At 35.4% G+C, this 21,371-nt stretch overlaps 1 protein-coding gene across 1 annotated transcript in view; it reads left to right on the plus strand.

Annotated features, from left to right (window-relative positions):
- The window catches only part of pasha (microprocessor complex subunit partner of drosha), a 90,336-nt gene that overhangs the window by 22,167 nt on the left and 46,798 nt on the right, over positions 1-21,371 (plus strand). Inside the window, exons 3-7 of the mRNA XM_090373851.1 lie at positions 1,773-1,887; positions 5,643-5,729; positions 9,457-9,537; positions 16,849-16,918; positions 17,298-17,355. Of these exons, the coding sequence (XP_090229977.1) occupies positions 1,773-1,887; positions 5,643-5,729; positions 9,457-9,537; positions 16,849-16,918; positions 17,298-17,355 (411 nt within the window). The remainder of the gene's footprint in view (positions 1-1,772; positions 1,888-5,642; positions 5,730-9,456; positions 9,538-16,848; positions 16,919-17,297; positions 17,356-21,371) is intronic.

The raw sequence follows: 21,371 nt of genomic DNA on the forward strand, positions 1-21,371 counted from the left end.
CCTTGGAAATAAACACCTCTTGAAGCATTTCTGAAGAACGTCACTCTGTAACAACAAACCAACCAATGCCAAGCCAATAATGAGTGATCAATGAGTGTGCATTCAGTTGATGATGATGGTGAAGAATAAACATTCTTTAACATTTGTAAATCATAAATAATTTCTCTATTATTATAATTTGCTTGATTTTACAGGCTACATTTTCATTTCTTTGGATAACTCAATCATTTAAACATAAACTAATTAGCTAACTAATTTCATTGTTGATAACCTAACCCCTATTTTTAACATTATGTTTATGGAAAATAAATTCCCGCTTTACGAGTTCTTGCTAGGAACGAATTAACTTGTAAAGTCAGGAATTACCTGTATATGTATTTCTGTCTAGGCAGTTTCCCCTGATCACCCTAAAAATTTACCAATAATATCTGTGTTAGAGTATTTCTTTGTAGCCAGTCATACATGTTTTGTGGGTTTATGATTGTATCATGTTCTATAATTGGTCACATAGCAACCAGCTAGCAGAAAATCACCTGGAATTTTGCTGGTTAATCCTGTCTTTTATCATGAGGAGGTGAGCCATATGTACCATTCATTGACAGTGTTTTTTTTTACAGATTGCAAACCCGTAAAATAAAAACTGAGCCCTCTAAAGAGAGAGAGAGAGAGAGAGAGAGAATAATAAAATAATTAAATAAAAAACAATAAAAAATGAATAGATAATAAAATAAAGTAAAATTAATCAATTAAAAAAAAAGGGAAAATGGGTTGATAGGAGCAGAGGAGAGTTACGATTAGATTAAGATTGAGACAGAAGACAACCTTCTTTTTCTTAACCTTAGTGAGAAGCAACACAGGATTGGGGTTGGCTAGCAGTCCCTTTACATGTTGTCTTACAACCTTCACCTTGCTCATGCTGCTGGCACCCATGGATGGAAACATATACTGGAAGATTTTAAGATAATTTGTATGGCAACAGATGCATTATTTGAAATGTATCTGGAACAACCTTGAAAAGTTTAATTATATATATGTACTCCTCAGAACCTGTACATGAAAAACATAAATTTACACATGTTCTCTGGAAATGGTGAAATCATTTTGATGAATAAGTCAGTCTTTTGACACCAATAAGACAGGCAAAATCTTTTCTTCCACAAGCAAGCCTGTTGACAAAATAATCTAAATGTGTACACTTTAAAAAAAAATTACCACTAAGCACTAAGGTGTTTCCCATTCAAGTTCTCCAATAGAAATATTTCAGATAGTCCTGATTTTCCCCACCCAAAAAAAGAAAATTGTAAGCAATGATACAAATAAATTATCTCCAACACTTATCACAAAACAGTCTTTTTATATTATAAATGCTATTACTTAACTACTATAATATATGTATTTAAGGAAAAACCTGAATGCGGTTCTAACCTAAACAATTTATATATACATAATGCATGTAGGCATCCCTTCCTCTGCATAAGACACACCGAAGAAGGGAATGCTTAATTTTCTGAAATTTCAAGGTAGAAATAGTTCTTTGGCTGGCAACATATCCCCTTAAGTTGTATCAAAAGAATATTAGAACTTAATCAACTAGTCTCTCTCTCTCTCTCTCTCTCTCTCTCTCTCTCTCTCTCTCTCTCTCTCTCTCTCTCTCTCTCTCTCTCTCTCTCTCTCTCTCATTTCCTTTTTACATGCTGATTGTCTTTTATGATGTCAAGGTTTTTAAGCTTAACAGATTTATAATTAAACAATGTAATATATTTATATTACAGAAGCATGAAATTCCAATAACAGCTATTCCTTGCTTACATTATAAAAAAGAATTAGAAAAGGAGCAGGAGCAAAAAAAGAATTGTGTGGAGGATAGCCAAGATAGTGGAATTGATGGTAATATTGATCTACAATTGTATTACAATTCTTAAAATTTTTAAGTTTTGTATAATCTGTATCTGAATTGTAATCATTAATTTGAAGATTTGTGATGAAATGAAAAGGGAAAAAAATTATATTAATGAATCTTGTGACATCACTATATTGTTTAAGCTAGTGTTCTAATTATATCATACCATATTAATGCTTTAATTTGGTAGGATATAATTATCATAGCATGCCCAGGGCTGATGTTAGGCACATGCAGCCATACCACTGCCTTGCACAATCAAATTTCTTTGTTATGTAGTGCAACATAGGCAAGCAAGCAAGCAAGATCAAGAGAAGTAGAAGCCTGTAATTGCATCAAGCCTTGTGGAGCTTTTTGCTGCCTCTGTTTAAGGTTACATGGTTGGAAACCCTCTTACATTTTATCTCTAGGTGAGAAACTTTTTCTAAACTTTTTTCAGGTGGCAGTGAGCAATTCTTAATTTAGCAGGCTTGCAAAAAAGTCATAATAGTGGGTGCATGGTGACTTTACTTCCTCAAAAATTTTATTTTATTTTTTTTTTTATTAAAAAAAAGGCAAAAAATAGTTTAAAATGGAAAACTTTTAAGAATTTATTGTTAATCCTGATGGTATATCGCATTAGATAATAACAAAAAATAAAATATATATATATATGCATGAGGAACTAAAAAAAAAACGGCACAGGCAAGACAAAGGTGGAGACAGCTCATCAGAGGAACTGACCAATCACAAGATTGAATTACTGATGATGATGATGATACACACACATGTGCACACATTATACAAACAGCAATCTTGTTATCCATAAAAAAAAATTTCTTTCTGATTTTCAGAAAGGTATTACTGTTGGAGTTTTTAAAATATGGCACATGCTAAAGCATGAGACACAATTGAAAAATCTTTCTGGAAATCAGAAAGATCACCTGTCTTCCCCATAACCAGCTTGACTGAGGTCTCAGGAAAGTTTCCATTATTTATCTGATACCAAGGAACGTGCGATCATACCAAGTAATAACTACATTTGCATACCATATGTTAATTAATTTGCAATTGTTGTGGATACTATATGTTAATTATCTGTTGGTGCAAGGAAGCCCAAGGCTTTTGCTGCACCAGCCAAAAAAAATAATACAATGAAATATAATCATAAATAAAACAAATGACCTGTTTTGATTCCCTTCTCGCACCCAATTGACCTTTGAATCTCCCCAAGCTATTAGCCTCAACTACCTATGGAGGCAACTTATTCCAGTAATTAACAACTTGCTGGCTAAAAGAAAATGTCCTGTAATCCTGCATAAATCCTATCCCCATAATTTGAATTTACATCCCCTAGTTCTGGAATCATTTATGAGAGTGAATTTCGACCCCCCATTTATTTTACTTTCTCCTCTCAAGGCCTTGTACACTTCAGTTATATCTCCTTCAAGGGGCTTATTTACCAAACTTTGTAGCCCACGTATTCAGTCTTCCCTCATATGGATTTCCCTTTTCTGAATTCACCAGGTGCATAGCCCATCTTTGGACCCTTTCAAGAAGCTTGATGCCTTTTTTTAAAGTACTGTCTCCATACTTGAATACAGTTTTCCAAGTGCTATCTTAAAATTGCATTCTACAATGGGATTATGGCATCCTGTCTCTACAAGTAAATGTGTAATAAATCATTGGTAGGATACCAATGATTTATTACCTTCCTTTCTGCCTGTCTATGCTGCTTGAAGATCTTCATGTCCAAACATACTGTAACTCCTAAATCCCTTTCTTCCTCTGCTATTTTTAATTCAATCCTATGAAATGTGTAAGTTATTTTTAAATTGCTATTTCCCAAGTGTAAAATCTTGCGTTTTGCTGCATTAAAACTTGGCTGCCACATTTTTTGATCCCTGAAGTCTATCTACATGTAAGTTGTCCTGAAGAAACACTGCTTGATCTTGATATCATCTGCAAATTTTGATATCACACTGTGTATTGCTTTGTCAGTATCATTTAAGAAAATCATAAACAACAATAGCCACAGTATCAATCTTTGTGAATCCCACTTTTTACATTGGCCCAATCTGAAGAGTAACCATTAATCACAACCCTCTGTTTCCTACCCTGCAGCTCTGTGATCCATCTAAAGTTTTTTCTCCTGTGAATCCAACATGTTCCAGCTTACAGAGTAATCTCTAATGTGGGACTGAGTCAAATGCTTTGCTGAAATCTAAGTACGTAATCTCAAAATTATTTGCTACTTCCAGCTTATAATGATTCTATCAAAATAACTTACCAGGTTGGTTAAACATGATTTTCTCTTTGCAAAACCATGCTATGTTCCATTTCTATCCAATTGATCCTCTACTGTGTTAATGATTTCATGATTTTCCATGCCACTTAAGTCGGACTGACCAGTGGGTAGTTACTCACTTATGTATTGGTGATACTTTGGCACTTCTTCAGTCCAAGGGAGTTTCTCCTGAGTGATGCCCTTATAATTAATCTTAATGGTCCAGTGCACTCTTTGCTGCCTCCCTCAAAGTTACTGGGTATGTGCCAACAGTTCTGAGATCCTTGACTTCTAGGATCTGAAATTTCAATATTGCTAATTGCATGCTCCCAAGCTTTACTCACATAGTTCCCCCTCACCATGAATGTCCTTTCTTCTGTTATTATTGATACAAAGTACCTAATTCAATTCTTCCACAATATCAGCTTGTTAGCTAAGTCTTTCCTGTGCCCATTACACTAGGGTTGATCTGATTTGTTCTTCTCTTCTTACTATTTACATATATGAAAAACTCATAATCTGCCTTTGCTAACATAACCCTCTGTATGGTGCTATTATAGATCATGCCAAACTGCCATAGGCTTCAATACTTTTCATCACTTTTTTTTTTTTTTTTTGTTGTGTTGTTGTATTAGACTGGCTGGTTCACTATACATCTACCTCAGCATCCTCCTGATGCTTTATTTTCATAATGGTTTATGGGTTCTGGTTCATCATTAAAAATAATGATGGAGATCAAGGGTGAAATATTTTGATCTCCATCATTCCACTGGATTAATACTAAAATTCACAATGATGCAATTAGTCTAATAAATATTTAAACGGGTAAATTTTTTTACTCTGTTATTTCATACTTAAATTGAATTGAAAACAAATTATTTTGGAAATTAATAGACTGTTAATAATTACAGTAGAAATGTTGTAGAATTATTAACTATTTTGAGGATCATATGTCTTCAGAAGGTGTGAGGTGATATTTGAAAGGCTATGTGTGGTCGTTGGATCGCATACTTTAGAACAGGTCAACATGTTACATATTAAAATCCATTTATTACCAAAAAATGCATTACCCATCATTAATTGGGCAGTGTATTAGTTATTATAAACATTTGGTTTAAATTCCTCTTTCTACCATGTAACTGCTCCAGAGCATGAAAGAATTTTTTTTTTTTTTTAGGTACATTTCGAAATGTAAATCATCTACTGTCTTTACAGTGGCTGTTTAATGTACAGATTATGATAAAGTTTTATATTTGGGTCTTTAAAAAAGATTTGTCTGTAGTTCATTTTGTTCCTGTCACTAGCAGTTTTTTTTATATGGTCCTGATAAATCACAAATTTGCTGATCTAGATATGTATTATAGTTCATTACCTTCCATTAGTACCATTAAATTTTTTTGTGTTTTGCTTAAAATAAATTTCAATATTTTTATGCTAATGGTATGCATTGCTTATCTGTTTTATTTCTTATTTTAGCAAAAGAAGTTGATGGTATTAGCATTAATAGTACAGGAGAGCTAGCAGAAGAAAATAATCAAAATAACAAAGAAAGTGACCCAACATGTAAGAAACATATATTTACACTTATGTCTGTTTATTAAAAAATGTGATTCTGTAAATTTAATATTTCACACTAACACTTTGTTGTTAATAAATAAATAAATTTAGTCAGTGCAAGGCAACAGAACCGAAATTACTGAAAGTATGTCATGCTGCATTATATTTTAATGATTTTATTTTAATTTGAATGTTAAAGTTCTTTAAGTTCAGGTAATAAAATTGCAGGTATTAATTTGTTGTATTAATTTCTGCATTTAGCCCTACTGTATAATTAGTGTTTCTTCTTTCTACAATAGTCTTGGCCATATTTGTTGTCATTACAGAGTGGTAACAGCAGTCTTATATACATAATATTAAAATAGTAATTATGTACTATACTATTTAAAAGTCCATCTTAATCAATAAAAGGATGTTGGCATACCTATTTGTACTAATGTCATTCTTTTTGATTCTGTCATCATTTTTACAACCACCAACCTGCCACTAATATATTCCACCTGCTTACTGAAAACCACTCTCCATTCTTACTCTCATTGCCTCCAGAATATAAACCCTTACCCTATTACTTCTAAAGTTCTCCTTCTATCTTGTCTTACAATTGGAAAAAAAAAAAAAAAAAGAAATTTCTTACAATTTCTTTCTTGTCTTACAATTTCCCCACGATTTCTGTTTTATGTACCATGTTCCATTTCCCATTTCAAGTTCTCTAATTTACCCATCCTATTCACTATCCGTACAGTTTTTATTAGTGCAGTCTGCACTAATAAAAACTGCATTCAAATCATCCGTAATCACCAGAAACCTATCTCAGTTATATTTCCTAGTTAGTCTTAAATCTCCTTTTCCTCGCGTTCTTCTGTTGCTGGTATGCCTATATGTACTAATGTCATTTCTTTTGGTTCTGTCATCATTCTTACAACCTGTCACTAATATATTCTACCTGTTTACTGAAAACCACTCTCCATTCTTACTCTCATTGCCTCCAGAATATGAACCCTTACCCCATCACTTCTAAAGTTCCCTTGCTCTTTCCATCTTATCTCACACAACCCCACAATATCTATTTTACCTTGTTCAATTTCTCTAATTTACTCATCCTATTCATTGGCCTAACATTCAAGCTACTTCTCCTTTCTCCTCTTTCTGCCATCCCCCACATACAGCCGCCTCCGTAGCCAGGTGGGAAGGAGCAGTAGTGCGTAGTACACGCTTCTTGATTAGACCGGGGTTCGAGCCCGTCGCCACCAAATACGGAGGATGCGGAAAGGTCAGGGAATGACCACCGCATATCCCGGAGCAATATGGCCTTAGTTGCTAATGCTCCTAAAAACCAAATAACAAATAACCCCACATATACTGGTGTTCAAAGAAAGTGCATCACCCCTTAAAATTGTAATTGTCATCCGAATAAAGTAAGTATATGACAGTATTTCTTACAGATTGAATCAGATAAGATTGACATGCATAGGTGATGACGTAATATTGCATCAGCTGTTACTTTTAGCTATATAAGCATGCTCTTGAAAGAGTTGCAGTCATTCCTTGCTTGTGTCAGGATGGTGTAGTTAACGCCACGAAGAAAGAGTGCTATTGTTGCTTTACGTGAGGAAGGATGTTCTTCCCGTCATATTGCTTATAGAGTTGTCTTGTAATCAATTGACAGTGAGTAGATTTCTTTCCAAACTCAAGAATATTGGTTCTACTGATAGGAAAAGAGGAACCGGATGCAAACGAGTCTATGCCAAAACAGGACTGCGTTTTGAAGTGCTTATGCCTTAAAAACTGTAAAGCTTCTTCATCTGAGCTGAAAAGAGAATGGGAAGAACATACAGGAGTGGTAGCAAGTGCAGTAACAGTCAGAAGATGCCTCTTCAAAAATGGACTTGTAACCCATCTTCCTAAGAAGAAGCCCCTCCTCACACAAAAAATGAAAACGGCCCAATTAATTTGGTATAAGGAGCATGTCAAATCCCCAAGCAGTGAAATTCCCTACCAGCCAAATGATATGAGGATGCATTCTGTATCGCAGAGTAGGTTACCTGCCGTTTATAAAAGGTTCCGTAAATGCCAGTGGATACCTGGCTATATTGGAAGGCAAATTGCTGCCAACCATTAGAGACTATTTCAACCTGCCAAGTAACTGCATCTTTCAAGACGACTCTGCTCCTTGTCATTGGGTGAAAAGTGTAAGTGTAGTTACTTTAGCTTCATTTCTGCATTAGAGGTTCGACAGTAATGTGTTTACATTTTTACAGGTGAAAAAATGGTTGGAAGAACAGTCCAAGCTGGCCAGGAAACAGCCCTGACCTGAATCCTGTAGAGAACTGCTGGCACTGTGTGGAATCTGCAGTTGACAGAATGAAACTAAAGACCCTTTGTGAACTTCAGGAAGCCATAATTTTCATTTGGAACCACAAACTATCAGTTGATTATCTTCAAAAAATTGATCTTGTCAATGCCTCAACAGTGTGTTGCTGTCATCAGGGCCAGAGGCGATTCAACTAAATATTAGTTTGCATCTGGCGAATTTTTCATTGTTTTCCCATTTAAAGTGATAAACTGAAGTAAATTGAGGGCTTCTGATAACATTTCAGCCATAATTGTCATGTTTACCAAAACTTGTATAAAGGTTGCAAATGCTCATTTTGGAATATTTTGACAGCACCTGTAAAATATTACTTAGCTTTGCCTTAACTGTTAATAAATATCTTTTGTTTATATTTATATTTGTGATGCTAGTCATTAATGTAACATATCATTGTGAAAAAGGGTTAGAAATGTGAAATTCCTAGGTGATGCACTTTCTTTGAACACCAGTGTTTAATATATGGGGTTTTGCTGATTAATCACCTGGGAGACCCTGTGAACTGCCGGGTCCAACAACTTGGCTCACTACCAGATCTCATAACCCTTGATTAAACAGGGGTAAAATAGTTGGTGGTTTCTCGTTGCCTACCTTAACTGTCTACAATTTGGTTTTGGCCAAGTACCCCGAGAGAGAAGACTCTCTCATTGCAAAAAAAAAAAAAAAAAAAGGAATCTCCAAGAAAGAGAAGAATGATGGTATCCAGCTCGCCAAATGTGAACCAGTTCAAAATATCATCACTGTTACAGCAAGAATATCTGAGTTCAGAGTCTACTTTATGTACTCATTAGTCATTAAGTGTAATAGAAATCACTCAGTATCCAATAAAACTTGCAGCCCCTTGTGCTATACTGCACAAAAGATGGGTACTAAAAAATTTTAAAATGCACAAATTAACATGGCTTCGCTTGAATTATTTAATAGCATATAGAATGGTACTTCCTATTGGTCTGGTTCACTTATATACTAACACCATATTATGTTGCACATTCTGAACACCTCTGAAAGGTTTGATATTCATGATTCTACTTGAAAAATTGATTTTTCAAGTAGAATCATGAATATCACACTATTGTAGAAGTTTTTCAATTCTACTTGAAAAATTGGTTGGCAACCACTGGTTGCCAACCAATTTGTTATTAGAGGGTTGGCAACCACTGGTTGCCAACCCTCTAATAACAAAAAATACTAAAAAAATTTTTTTGTATATTTTATTTGTGAACATCAAAAAAGAGTAATGTTTTGCAAAAAATCTTAATTTTAATTCTTATGAAAGATAAAAATAATTTCTTTTATTACTATTCAGTAAATGTTAAGAATATGGAAAATAAATTATGTAACTTTGAAGATAATTTATTTTACTAGTGGACAAAGAAAAAGGAGCCCCAGAAATTCCTGCAGCAAGAGTAGAAAGTGTTCAGGAAAGCAAAAAAGAAAGATCTCTTGGTGAGGATTTTGTTGCTTATAACTTATAAAAGAAATGTTTCTTCATTTCAAAGTGGATATGTTAGATTGAAACTTGATAAAGTTTATTTTTATTTTTAAAAATATATAAGAGCAATACAATAAAATTTTTCAAAATGTATAAGAGCAATAATTCACAATATAATTTAATTTATAGTAATTCCATAAAATCAAGTTTGATTTTATGGAATTACTATAAAATAACTTAACTTTCATACATTTTAATTAAATCTGTTTTAATTAAAATGTATTGCAGAAATTTTAAATAGGCAATAAATATGTTTAAAATAAATTTCAGTATGTCTCATAGCATTAGTTTAATATAAGTGAAATATTTCAATATATTATTTCTGTCATTGCTCCAATAAATATACAGGTGTCCCTTACTAGTTGCAGGACCAACAGACCCTTGCAAACATTAAGTAATTTTTTTAGGTTGCAAAATAGAATTAGCACTACAAGTTATTCCTATAAAATTGCTGTAGGTGTTTAACTAACCAATAATCCAAAGAAGACATCACACCTACTTGCTACTAGAAACCACAGCAGAACAAACACTTTTATCTTCAGCCTTGGTGATATTATAAATAGTTAATTCATTAACACCATAATATATGTAGTTGAAGTTGCATATTTCCACTGTTTAATTTATCAGATATAGTGGGTTTCTTTGGCATATATCTAATCCAGCGGCGCCTCCGTAGCCAGGTGGGCAGGAGCAGCAGTGCATAGCACATGCTTCTTGATTAGACCGGGGTTCGAGCCCGTGACCACCAAATATGGAGGATGTGGAAAGGTCAGGGAATGACCACTGCATATCCCTGGAGCAATATGGCCTTAGTTGCTAATGCTCCTAAAAAATAACCAAACCAAACCAAATCTAATCCAGTGTGACCAAAATCTGTTTTGCAAAGGGAATTCCCCATATCAGAAAATCTGAATCATTCACTTTTCCATTTACAAACCAGTTTAAGGCTAGCAGATTTTGTTATGCTTAACTGGGACCATGAAAAAATAATATGCATTTGTCATTTTGTCTCTTAGCAAGAGATCCACTTTTACTAATACAGTATATTATTCATTGAAACACTGAACTGTATGAGTATTTTAATGATTCAAATGAAAATTGATTTCCCTAATAGCCAAAAATCACTGTACTCAAACAGAACAATCCTTTCAAAAGTATAAAGAAAAATGAGCTACAGGCAAGTGAACTTTTAAAAAAAAATCAATTGATTATATTGGGGAGTGTCTTGTGACTTTTTTTTAAACATTTTCATTTCATAAAATAGTTTCCCATTTGAAATTAAAAATAATCGTTATCATTTTCTTTATATGTGATACATATATGTGTACTTGGATGTATACAATATGCTCCAATACTAGGAGCATAGTAAATAAATTTTATGAATTGGAAGTACTGGTTGAGTCATCAAAAGCAGACATTGTAGGGATATCAGAGATATGGCATCACTTAGCTAAGGGATGGTGAATTATGGGATGATGGGGGAAGGAGGGTTATGCACTTCGTTAAAAGTAAATAAAATCTAAGTCTTTGCATCCAGTTGACATTGGTGGCCAATGCAATGGAGTCAATCTGCTGTGACATAAGTACTGAGAAAACAAAAATGAGAGTAGGGGTGTGTTACGGGCTGAACAACTGTGATGAACATAATGTACAGATATATGGAGTAGACTAGTAAATCAGAATATCTTATAATGGGGGATTTTAACTTTCTAGGTATTGACTGGAACTCATGGGTTGGTTACTCACACAATAGCAAGAGGTTTGTGGATTTATTGGATGACTGTTTCCTACACCAGAATGTTAGAGCGGAAATGAGAGAAAGCAGTACCCTTGATCTGATCTGATTAAAGATGACCTGACAAAAAATTTTTTAGGAGTAGGGATGTCAGAAGTGTATCAAATTCTAACAAGGAGCTGAATGATATTGTGATATCAATCTGATCTGATCAAGCAGTACTCTTCATCTGATTGAAGATGACTGCATTGGTCTCAGACAGTTTTTAAATTCTGTGCAGTGGGACCAACTGAAGAAGTTAACAACAGCAAATTCTAAATGGAAATCATTCAGGTATGTAATTATAGAAGCTATTAGGCTTTTTATACCAATAAAAAGAATTTTCAAGGCTTAGACCTGAATGGGTGTCAGACGTACTGATAAGACTTGTGGCAGATAAGAAAAACATGTAGGATGGATATAAATTATCACATGATCTAGAAGTGTACGGTAGATATAAGCTAGTCTGCAATCAAGTCACAAAGGAGGTAGGCAAGCTAAGACAAATTACAAGAAGTTTCTGGCAAAGATAAACAGCAAAGACTTTCTATATACCTTATATTAAGTCACTGGCTCTGCCAATTGCTTTTTCAGTCACTTCTAATAGAGATAGAAGGCTGAAATTTTGTACATATTCCTAATTCGCATGACAATGCATTCTATCAAAATTTGAGTTAAATCTATCAAGCGGTGCACCGTGCAGCCATTGCATGTTATATATTGGCTACCTGGATTTATACCTGACCCTGATTTTGGATCTTTTCCCCACTTCTTATATGATTAGAAGGGTGTAATTTTGTAAACAATCTCTTTTGACGTAATCATACTTTATTTATAAAAAATGTATGAAGATTTCTATTCATAAAAAATATAAAAAACAAGTTTTTCAAAAATATACCTTAATTCCGATAAAATATAAGGTGTGGCCTTTACCCTTGCAACATAAAATGCCTCGTTTTAAAAAATGGTAAAGGCCACACCTTATATTTTATCAGACCTTATATTTTACCCTTGCAACATAAAATGCCTCATTTTAAAAAATGGTAAAGGCCACACCTTATATTTTATCAGAATTAACGTATATTTTTGAAGGGCTCCCTAGCCGAGTGGTCAGTAGCACACGCTCTTTGAGTAGACCAGGGTTCAAGCCCCTGACTGCTAAATACCAACCTGCACTGAACCAGTGTGGCAGATTATGGTCCATTTCCCTCAGCATGAATTGTTGAGGAGGCTGCCATCCTGCAGTGGGTTTCCATCCCACTTCCATCTTGCAGTGGGAGGCTTCCATCCTGCAATGGCTGCAGTTTTTTTTTTGAAAAACTTGTTTTTTATATTATTTTTTATTTACTTATATAAACTCTGGAAGTAAGGGGATGAATCACTTTGGTTCACTAGATTTGAGTTTTTTTTAATTGTTGATGAAATTTCTGAAAAACTGAATAGGTATTTTTGCATCTACATTCAAATGAAAAATATTTTAGGAATGGGAATGTCAGAAGTGTATTAAATTCTAACAAGGAGCTGAATGATTTTGTGATAACTGAGAAAAAAGTGGAAGATAAATTGTTGAAGCTACAGAAAAAAGGCACCTGGAATTGATGGGATCTATTCGATTATATTAAGGGAGGCAGCAAACCTTTAGCCATAATTATGAATGCATCCTTGGATTCAGGTGTGGTCTTCTAAGGACAGGAGATGTGCAAATGAAGTCACTGGTTAAAAAAGTAATGCTGAATCATCTAGATAGAAATGCATTTATAGTGGCTGACAAAAAAACTTCACTTGTGAATTTTGCAAATAATGTTTTGCGCTGCATTGTGGGTTGCAGAAATGTTCAAAATGCATTTGTTAGATGGGATATATATCTCTGTGAATGAAATCCAATAAAAAGTGGAATTGATATACCTAATTGCCATAAATATCTTCCCAAAGGGTAAAATACATAATTAATGGAAATATGAGAAATCATGCAAATGGCAATCATGACAACCAAACATACATTTTATTGCATTTACGTGTACAAACTGAAATGACAAGTTGACGTAATAGTATTATGTACTGTAAATAAGCAAAATAAGTCCTCAATATTTTGTTGTTGTTGTTGTTCCTCAAGCTGCAATTACAGTCTTTCAATGATTTGGCATAGAGTTAATCAAATTCTGGATATACAGTTGCACAATTTTGTGGTAGTGCACCCTTACAATGCTCTCCTGCAGCTGAATCTTACTTGTTGGCTGAGCAATTTTCAGCAATTTGCAGTACCAGCAATTTTCAGCAATTTGCAGTACCAGCAATTTTCAATAGGGTTCAAATCTACTGTTGCCGTGCCAGTCCAACACTGTGATGCCAGTATTTCTGAGGTATGACTTAAGGGAGAAAAATGAGGGAAAACATTGCAATGTAAGTATGTTTTAAGCCTTTTTGAGACAAGAAGACAACTCATCATTAAATCTAAATGGAAATCCAACACACCAATTTTGCTGTGTGGCAAGGTGCTGAGTCCTGTTGAAAAATGCAATTTTGGACGTCTATGTGGTGATCCTAATAATGAGTTTCAGGCACTTCTCCCAGATAGCAGTGTAGGTTTCTGCATTCACCATTCCATTAATAAACTTAATTCGTCTCACCCCTTTTCTTGTTATGCATCCTCAGACCATATGATCAGCAGGGAACTTTACAGTCGGTGATATGCAGTCATAATGGTATGCCTCCGATTTTTGTCTTCTGACATATCGCTTCCCATCCAAGCCATGCGGGTTGAATTTCGATTCATCAGAAAAGATGACTGTGCTCTTTCATCCATGAAACACGCATTTTAGCCCAAGCAAGTCACTTCTTCCTTGGGCTAATAGGCATGCAGACCACATTCCGAAAGCCGTCTTTGGATAGTTCATGCACTTGTTTCAACACCAGAGGCCATCTCAAAGTCCAGTTTTAGATCAGGAGCACTAGCATGGCGATTACAAAGGCATAGCCAATTAAAATATCGATCTTGGGCAGGCATAGTCACTCTGTTACAGCCTGATCCAGGTCTTCTCTTCACATCACCAGTTCACACTTTAATTTCAGCACCCGGGATACTGTTGACTGGTGGCAGCCTATTTTATCAGCAATAGCTAGCTGATGCTGTATTATGCCAGTTGGTTAACTTATTAAAAGTGTTGTTATTTTCATTAATTTAAAATTATATGGTACCTGTTTAATGCAGTATTTTGTAGCTGATAATTTGAAGTGTTTTATATATATTTTACCTTATTTCATTAAATAATTTATTGAACATCACATTACTGATTCCCTGTGAAGAAGCAATACCAGGGTCAGTGAAGAATACCTCTATATAATGGTTAAAAATAGGTATGAATCAATTACATAATTGTCTGTATATCCTACCAAAATTGTTAATATAGTCTTTTATTAAAACTTGCAGTTAAACATTATCACTATGACATTTTATTGTACAGTTCCACTATAAAAGTATTATAAGTAACCACTTTTGAAAATGCTACTGCATGTTTTGCACACTGCCATACGTGATAATGGAGATACAGAGACAGATTTTGAGCGTATGTATGTATGTGGGATTTTGAAAATTTTAAACTTTTTCAACAGGCAACAAAAACCTTTTGGGAAATAATTTTTATTATGCTTAAATGAATTCTCTCGTTAAATTTATGTATTACAATATATCATATTTAAATATAAATTTCTTATCATTATGGAAGCTGCATTTATATCTTCTACATGCTATAGATCATTGATGAAATTATAATTAGTATTAGTTCAATTAGTATTTTGTACCATGTAACCAATATAGTGCAATTTGGGGATATGAAATACCAATTTCCCTGTAGGTCCCTTACTGTTGTACACTGATAGATTTAAGCATAAATGGGCTTAGGGCCCAAATTACCTACATTTGTGGCACATGACATTTAGATACACCGATGAGCCAAAACATTATGACCAGCAAGTCGTTATGCAAATCAAAGCAACTGCAGGTGAACTACGGTGCGGGTTGGGACGCAGTATAAAAAACACCTGATACTGAGCTCCGTTAATCATTGTTACTCTTCTTCTTCAGATGGGAAAGGCAGTGGACTTAAGCTAGTTTCACAAAGGCCAAATTGTAATGGCCAGACGACTGGGTCAGAGCATATCTGAAACGGCATGGCTGGTGGGATGCTTGCAGTCAGCAGTGGTTAGTACCTACCGAAAGTGGTCCGAGGAGGGAAAACACATGAATCTCCAGCGAGGTGTTGGACGACTACAGATCATTGATGCTCGAGGTGAGGGAAGGCTCTCCCAGATGGTACGTGGCAACAGAAGGGCGACTATGGCACAACTCGCCAGTAATTGGAATACTGGTGATGGGAGTAATGTGTCACAACACAGAATACATCGAACCCTGCTGAAAATGGGTCTGCGTAGCTGCAGGCCACTCTGTGCCCATGCTAACCACGATTCATCGGCGACAGCGCCTACAATGGGCACATGAGCATCAAAACTGGTCCGATGAATCACATTTCCTGTTGCACCATGTGGACAGCCTGGTACGTGTATGTCGTTTACCTCGGGAAGTGATGGCGCCAGGGTGCACTGTGGGACGAAAAGAAGTCGGTGGCATGCTTTGGGCAATGTTCTGCTGGGATACCCTGGGTCCAGTCATCCATGTGCCGGGCACTCTGATGTCTACCACCTAACAAAACATTGCTGACCAGGTACACCTTTTCATGGCAACAGTCTTCCCCTCTGGCAGTGCAGTTTTTCAGCAAGATAATGCGCCATGCCACACCACCCGGATTGTTCGAGACTGGTTCGTGGAATATGAGGAAGACTTCGAGGTATTAACCTGGCCTCTAAATTCCCCAGACATCAATCCCATCAAGCATCTATGGTTTGTGTTGGAACAGCAACTCCAACCTGCTCCTTAACCATGGACCTTACAGGAGTTAAAGGATCTGTTGGTTACGTGTTGGTACCAGATACAACAAGACACATAGAAATCTTGTTACATTGCATGCCTCTTCAGGTACGAGCTGTTTTGGCTGCACGTGGAGGATCGTCATATTAGGTAGGTGATCATAATGATTAATGGCTCATTAATCATAAAAAGAAACCTGTTATGCATTGTACAAGTAAAATGTAGTTAGTAACAAACACTGAGTGCAGTTACCAGTTTTTTGTAGAGAGAGTAAATATGTGAATATGTTGTTTTTGCGCTAAATCAGCTTCAAAAACGTTGCTACTTAGATGCCTAAATAATATAAATCTACTTCTGTTGCTATACAAGCTGGAGAAAACAAAGATATCTTATTAGTTATTTGTTTCATAACAATAGGGAGGTACAGTCTCTGGGCTGCTTTTTGTTCATTTAAATTTTTATTGTAAATTTATTGAATATGCTATTTTTTTTAACAGTGAATTGCGAAAAATTTCATTTAAAAAAAAAAACGATGTGTTTATATATATTTTGTAAATTTTTTTCTTTCAGACTATTTAGCACTACGAGAATACTGTAAAAGTTTATTTGAATTCCAGACCCTTACAGTAAGGAGATTCAAGTATGTCTTTTTAATATGCTTGTCATTTTTATTTATATAAATTTTGACTTAAATAACCTATTAAGAAAGGTAACATTATTTTGTTTGAAATCATCTTAACTGCTCAGCCAGCTGCCTAACTGTTTAATGTTTTTTGAGCATAACCTTATTATATAAAAATGTCTTGTTCATAAAAAGGTATCTTTCACTGCTCACATATATTTGTTCAAAAATGTTATTATCCTCTTAGCACTATTGATGTGCAATATGGAAGTCAGTATGATTTCTGCAAATCATATTGGCTGATCACATCGTAAATATGATATATTGATTATTATCTCATTATCTTGTTCTATCTAATATGTCTCAATATATTTTTACTACTTTGTTTCTTCTATAGGACATGGGCAGGAAGAAGAAGACATCAGAAAAAAAAGAAGCTGCAGCGCCCCATGCTTGTAAAAATTTTATATATATTTTTAACGTAGAATAATATTTAATATTAATATTAACCATTTAGTACCCTAAGGCTTTTGCTGCACCAACAAAAAATAATAATAATAAAAGGAAATAAAACTACCTATTTGACTCCCTCCTCACATGAGTATTGAATCTTACCAAGCTGTCTGCATCAACCACCCATGGTGGCAACTGATTCCAGTAATCAACAACTCACTAGCTAAAAGAAATGCTCCTGCAATCCAGCCTAAAACCTCTTCCCCCCATAATTTGAAGTTATGGTTACTAGTTCTGGAATCATTTACAGTGAAATTTCAACCTCTTCATATTACTTTCTCCTCTCAGAATCTCATACACCTCTATTAGGTTTCCTCAAAGGTGCCTAGTTACCAAACTAATATTTAATCTTTCTTTATGGATATCCATTTTACAATCTTACCAGGTTCATTGCCTATCTTTGGACTCTTTCAAGAAATAAAATATGTTCAATGCCTTTTTTAGGTGCAGTGTCCATACTTGAAAACAGCATTCCATACACAGCCTTACAATTGCTTTATACAGTGGGATTGTGACCTCCCTACCTCTACAGCAACTGTTCAATAAATCATTGATAGGATGCCATGTGCTTTCATTGCTGCCTGTCTACAATGCTCAGGGAACTTCATGTACATCTGTATTTTAATTTTCAAATCCTTTTCTTCCTCGGTTGTTTTTGAATCATCTTCACCAACTGTATAATAATTTTGAGGTTGCTATTCCCAAAGTTTAAGACCTTGCATTTTGCTGCATTAAAACTTAGCTGTCACTTTTCTGACCATCCCTGAAATCTCCTGAAAAAAAGCACTGCTTGGTACTGATCATTAACTCTGCTAATCATTATTGATATTGACATCATCTGCAAATTTTGACAGATTGGCCTCTATCCCTTTGTCAATATCATTTAAGAAAATCAAAAACAACAATGGTCCTCTCAGTACCAGTCCTTGAGGAACTCTACTTTTTACATTGCAGCCTAATCTGAAGGGTAACTGCAGTATAGAAGGCAGAGAAAATCCTCTGCCTGCTACCCTGCATTCCATCTAAGGATTTTCCATGTGATTCCAGCATGTCATAATACAGTTAGAACCTCTCATGTAGGACTGAATCAAATGTTTTTCTGAAATCCAAGTATGTTGAAATTATTTCCTGTTTTTCCATTACAAGAAAGTACTGTGTTTCCTTAAATTCCATTTCTATCTAAGCAACTCTGTATTGCATGCTTGATTACTGAATTCATGATTTTCCCTACCATTGATGTCAGACTGACCAGTTAATAGTTATCCACTTCACTCTTAGAACCAAGTTTTTATATTGGTTAATAGATTGGCACTTCTCCAATCCAAGGGAAATTTTCCTGATTCCAGTGATGCCCTCATAATTAACCTTAATGGTTCAGTGTACTTTCTTGCTGCACCCTCAAAATTATCAGCTCTATGCCATCAAATCCAGGAGCCTTATTTCCCTTTTGGCACAAAAAGTTTTCTAACAAATACAGTAAACCCCCGCTATTTGCGGGGGTTACGTTCCTGAGAAATGCTGCGAATACCGAAAACGAAATACTGAGTTATGGCTCCCATAGTAATAAAGGTGTTCCGTTCCAAAGTATGAAATATATAAGGAAAACTAATCTAAAATTTTGTCTATGTATGTATTATATGTACCTTCATAATATGACTATGTACATAGACAATACATAGTAATATGCAAGCATAAGGCATTGAAATGAAAATAAGAAACAATTTAATATTAAATGTAATATATATTAGAAATTTCAAACAAATCTTTCAATCCAGCGCCTTTGCTATAGCTAAAAAACTTATCCCGCCAGTGCAATCACTAGTTTCGCTAAAGTGTTGATAAAGGTGTTTTGCCTTTTCATGAATGATGAGTGAACTTAAGGGAATTTTATTTTGAGTTCGGTCTTCTATCCACAGATTTAAAGCCTTTTCCATTTTTTCTAATTTAACATCATGAGTTACAGAGCAAATTTTTGAAGCAATTAGCACGTTTTCACGGACACTACGGGGATTTTTTCTTCTGATTTCTTGATTGATCGTACCATTGACTGGTTGATTTTATAATGTTTTGCCACTGACGAGACACTTTCACCATTAGAAATTTTGTCTAATAACTGAATTTTATTTACTAATGACATGGCCCCGGGTGCCAAGTGTTATAGTGATCAAGCGATTCCCTGAGTGATTTCTAGAGCGTTTTTATCGAAGCTACAGTTATATTCATTTGTAAAAGTTTTCTTACATTCCCATTAATTATTTGTTAACTTAGTATTACGAATTGTAACTAAGTTACAGGAAGGAAAACCACCTTTCTTTTTTCCATTAAACTAACTTACTAACCTTTATACCGCTTGGTCACTCTAGCAGCACTGCTCCTGCCTCCCATGGCGGGGCCGATAACCTGGGAGAAGAAATCCATTCTCCCGGGGCTGAAAAGAGCAAAGATGAAAAACAGTTCTTTTCCACCTTTAGAGCCATCGAGCTCAAGACTAGAAAATGACACCGAAAATTACTATTCTCAACCAAAGAGGTTGAAAACAACCCCACAAGAGGAAATACCAGCATTCCTCATACTGCACTCTCTATCAGAGCTGCCTCTGAGTAAACTGTCCCCATTCCTTGTCCAAAAATGCATCGAAAAACAGTAAACGGCTCCAGTCTGGGGGATCTTCTGGTAGAGACCATGAAATCCCAGCATTCCGAAAAATTATTAAACATGAATACTTTTGGCAGACAACCAATAAAAGTTACTCCCCGTGCCACCCTAAACTCCTCGAAGGGAGTAATCGCAGAATGGGACTTGTTAACTGTATCAGAGGAGGAGATAGTTCAAGAGCTACGTAAACAAAAAGTCATACAAGCAAGGAGAATTATGACTCGGAAAGATGGTGTTCTTGTTCCCACTAGGAGCATAATTCTCACTTTCAGCTCTCCCATCCTACCATCTTCTGTTAAAGCAGGCTATCTCCATTGCCGTGTCTGTCCTTACATCCCAAACCCAATCAGGTGCTACAAGTGTCAAAAATACGGACACTCCCAATCTGCATGTCGAGGTGAGTCAGTATGCCCAATTTGTGGATCGAAGGAGCACAATCAAACTGAATGCACTGCTACGACTTCTGTTTGCCCAAACTGTAAGGGTGATCACCCAGCTTTTTCCAAAAGTTGCAAACTTTGGAAGCAAGGGAAAAAAATCCAGAAATATAAAGTTGAGAATAAAGTGACATATTTGGAGGCGAGAAGGCAAATACTAAAAACAGATCCAAAACATACATATGCAATGGCTGCTAAACAATTTCAGTCAATAGGTACACAAACAGATGTTGCCATTCCCCCAGATATGTCCATCGCTAATTGGGCACGCTCCATGCTCTCTGCCCCCAAATAGTGTCCTTCGCAACAAAAAACTGAACAAGCCTGTAATACCCCAATTACCATTCCAGCTAATGTAAACCCAACAGCAAAACAAAAAGTGACGGAAACCACTAGATTCAACCAGAATGGATATTGACCAGCACAATGACCCAGAAGATGCCATATTAGAACTTCATGTGACTGATGAGATGGACGTAACATGTCCCTACTTTCCAAAGAAAGACAAAGGAAAATCGGATCGATGCAAAAAGTCACAACTAAAAAGCAGTCAGAAATAAAAACAACCAACAAAACCGCTTAATGGAAAGAATTCTTCAATGGAATTGTAGAGAGTTTTGCAGTATAAAAGATGATATATGTGACTCATCCACCGTTATGATCCAGCAGGCATATCCCTACAGGAAACTTATTTAAATTCACAAGTGTGTCCTGCTATAAAAGATTACTCTATCCTTAGAAGAGATAGAAATATCGACTCGCCAGCCCATGGAGGAGTGGCGGTTCTTATAAGAAACAACGTACCATCCAAACATATTGCTCTTCAGACTCCTTTTGAAGTAGTGGCAGTGCGCATCGAAATTGGC

The sequence above is a fragment of the Mastigoproctus giganteus genome, chromosome 5 (assembly GCF_048544385.1).
Source record: "Mastigoproctus giganteus isolate SK-2022 chromosome 5, ASM4854438v1, whole genome shotgun sequence".
In the NCBI taxonomy this organism is placed as follows: Eukaryota; Metazoa; Arthropoda; class Arachnida; order Uropygi; family Thelyphonidae; genus Mastigoproctus; species Mastigoproctus giganteus.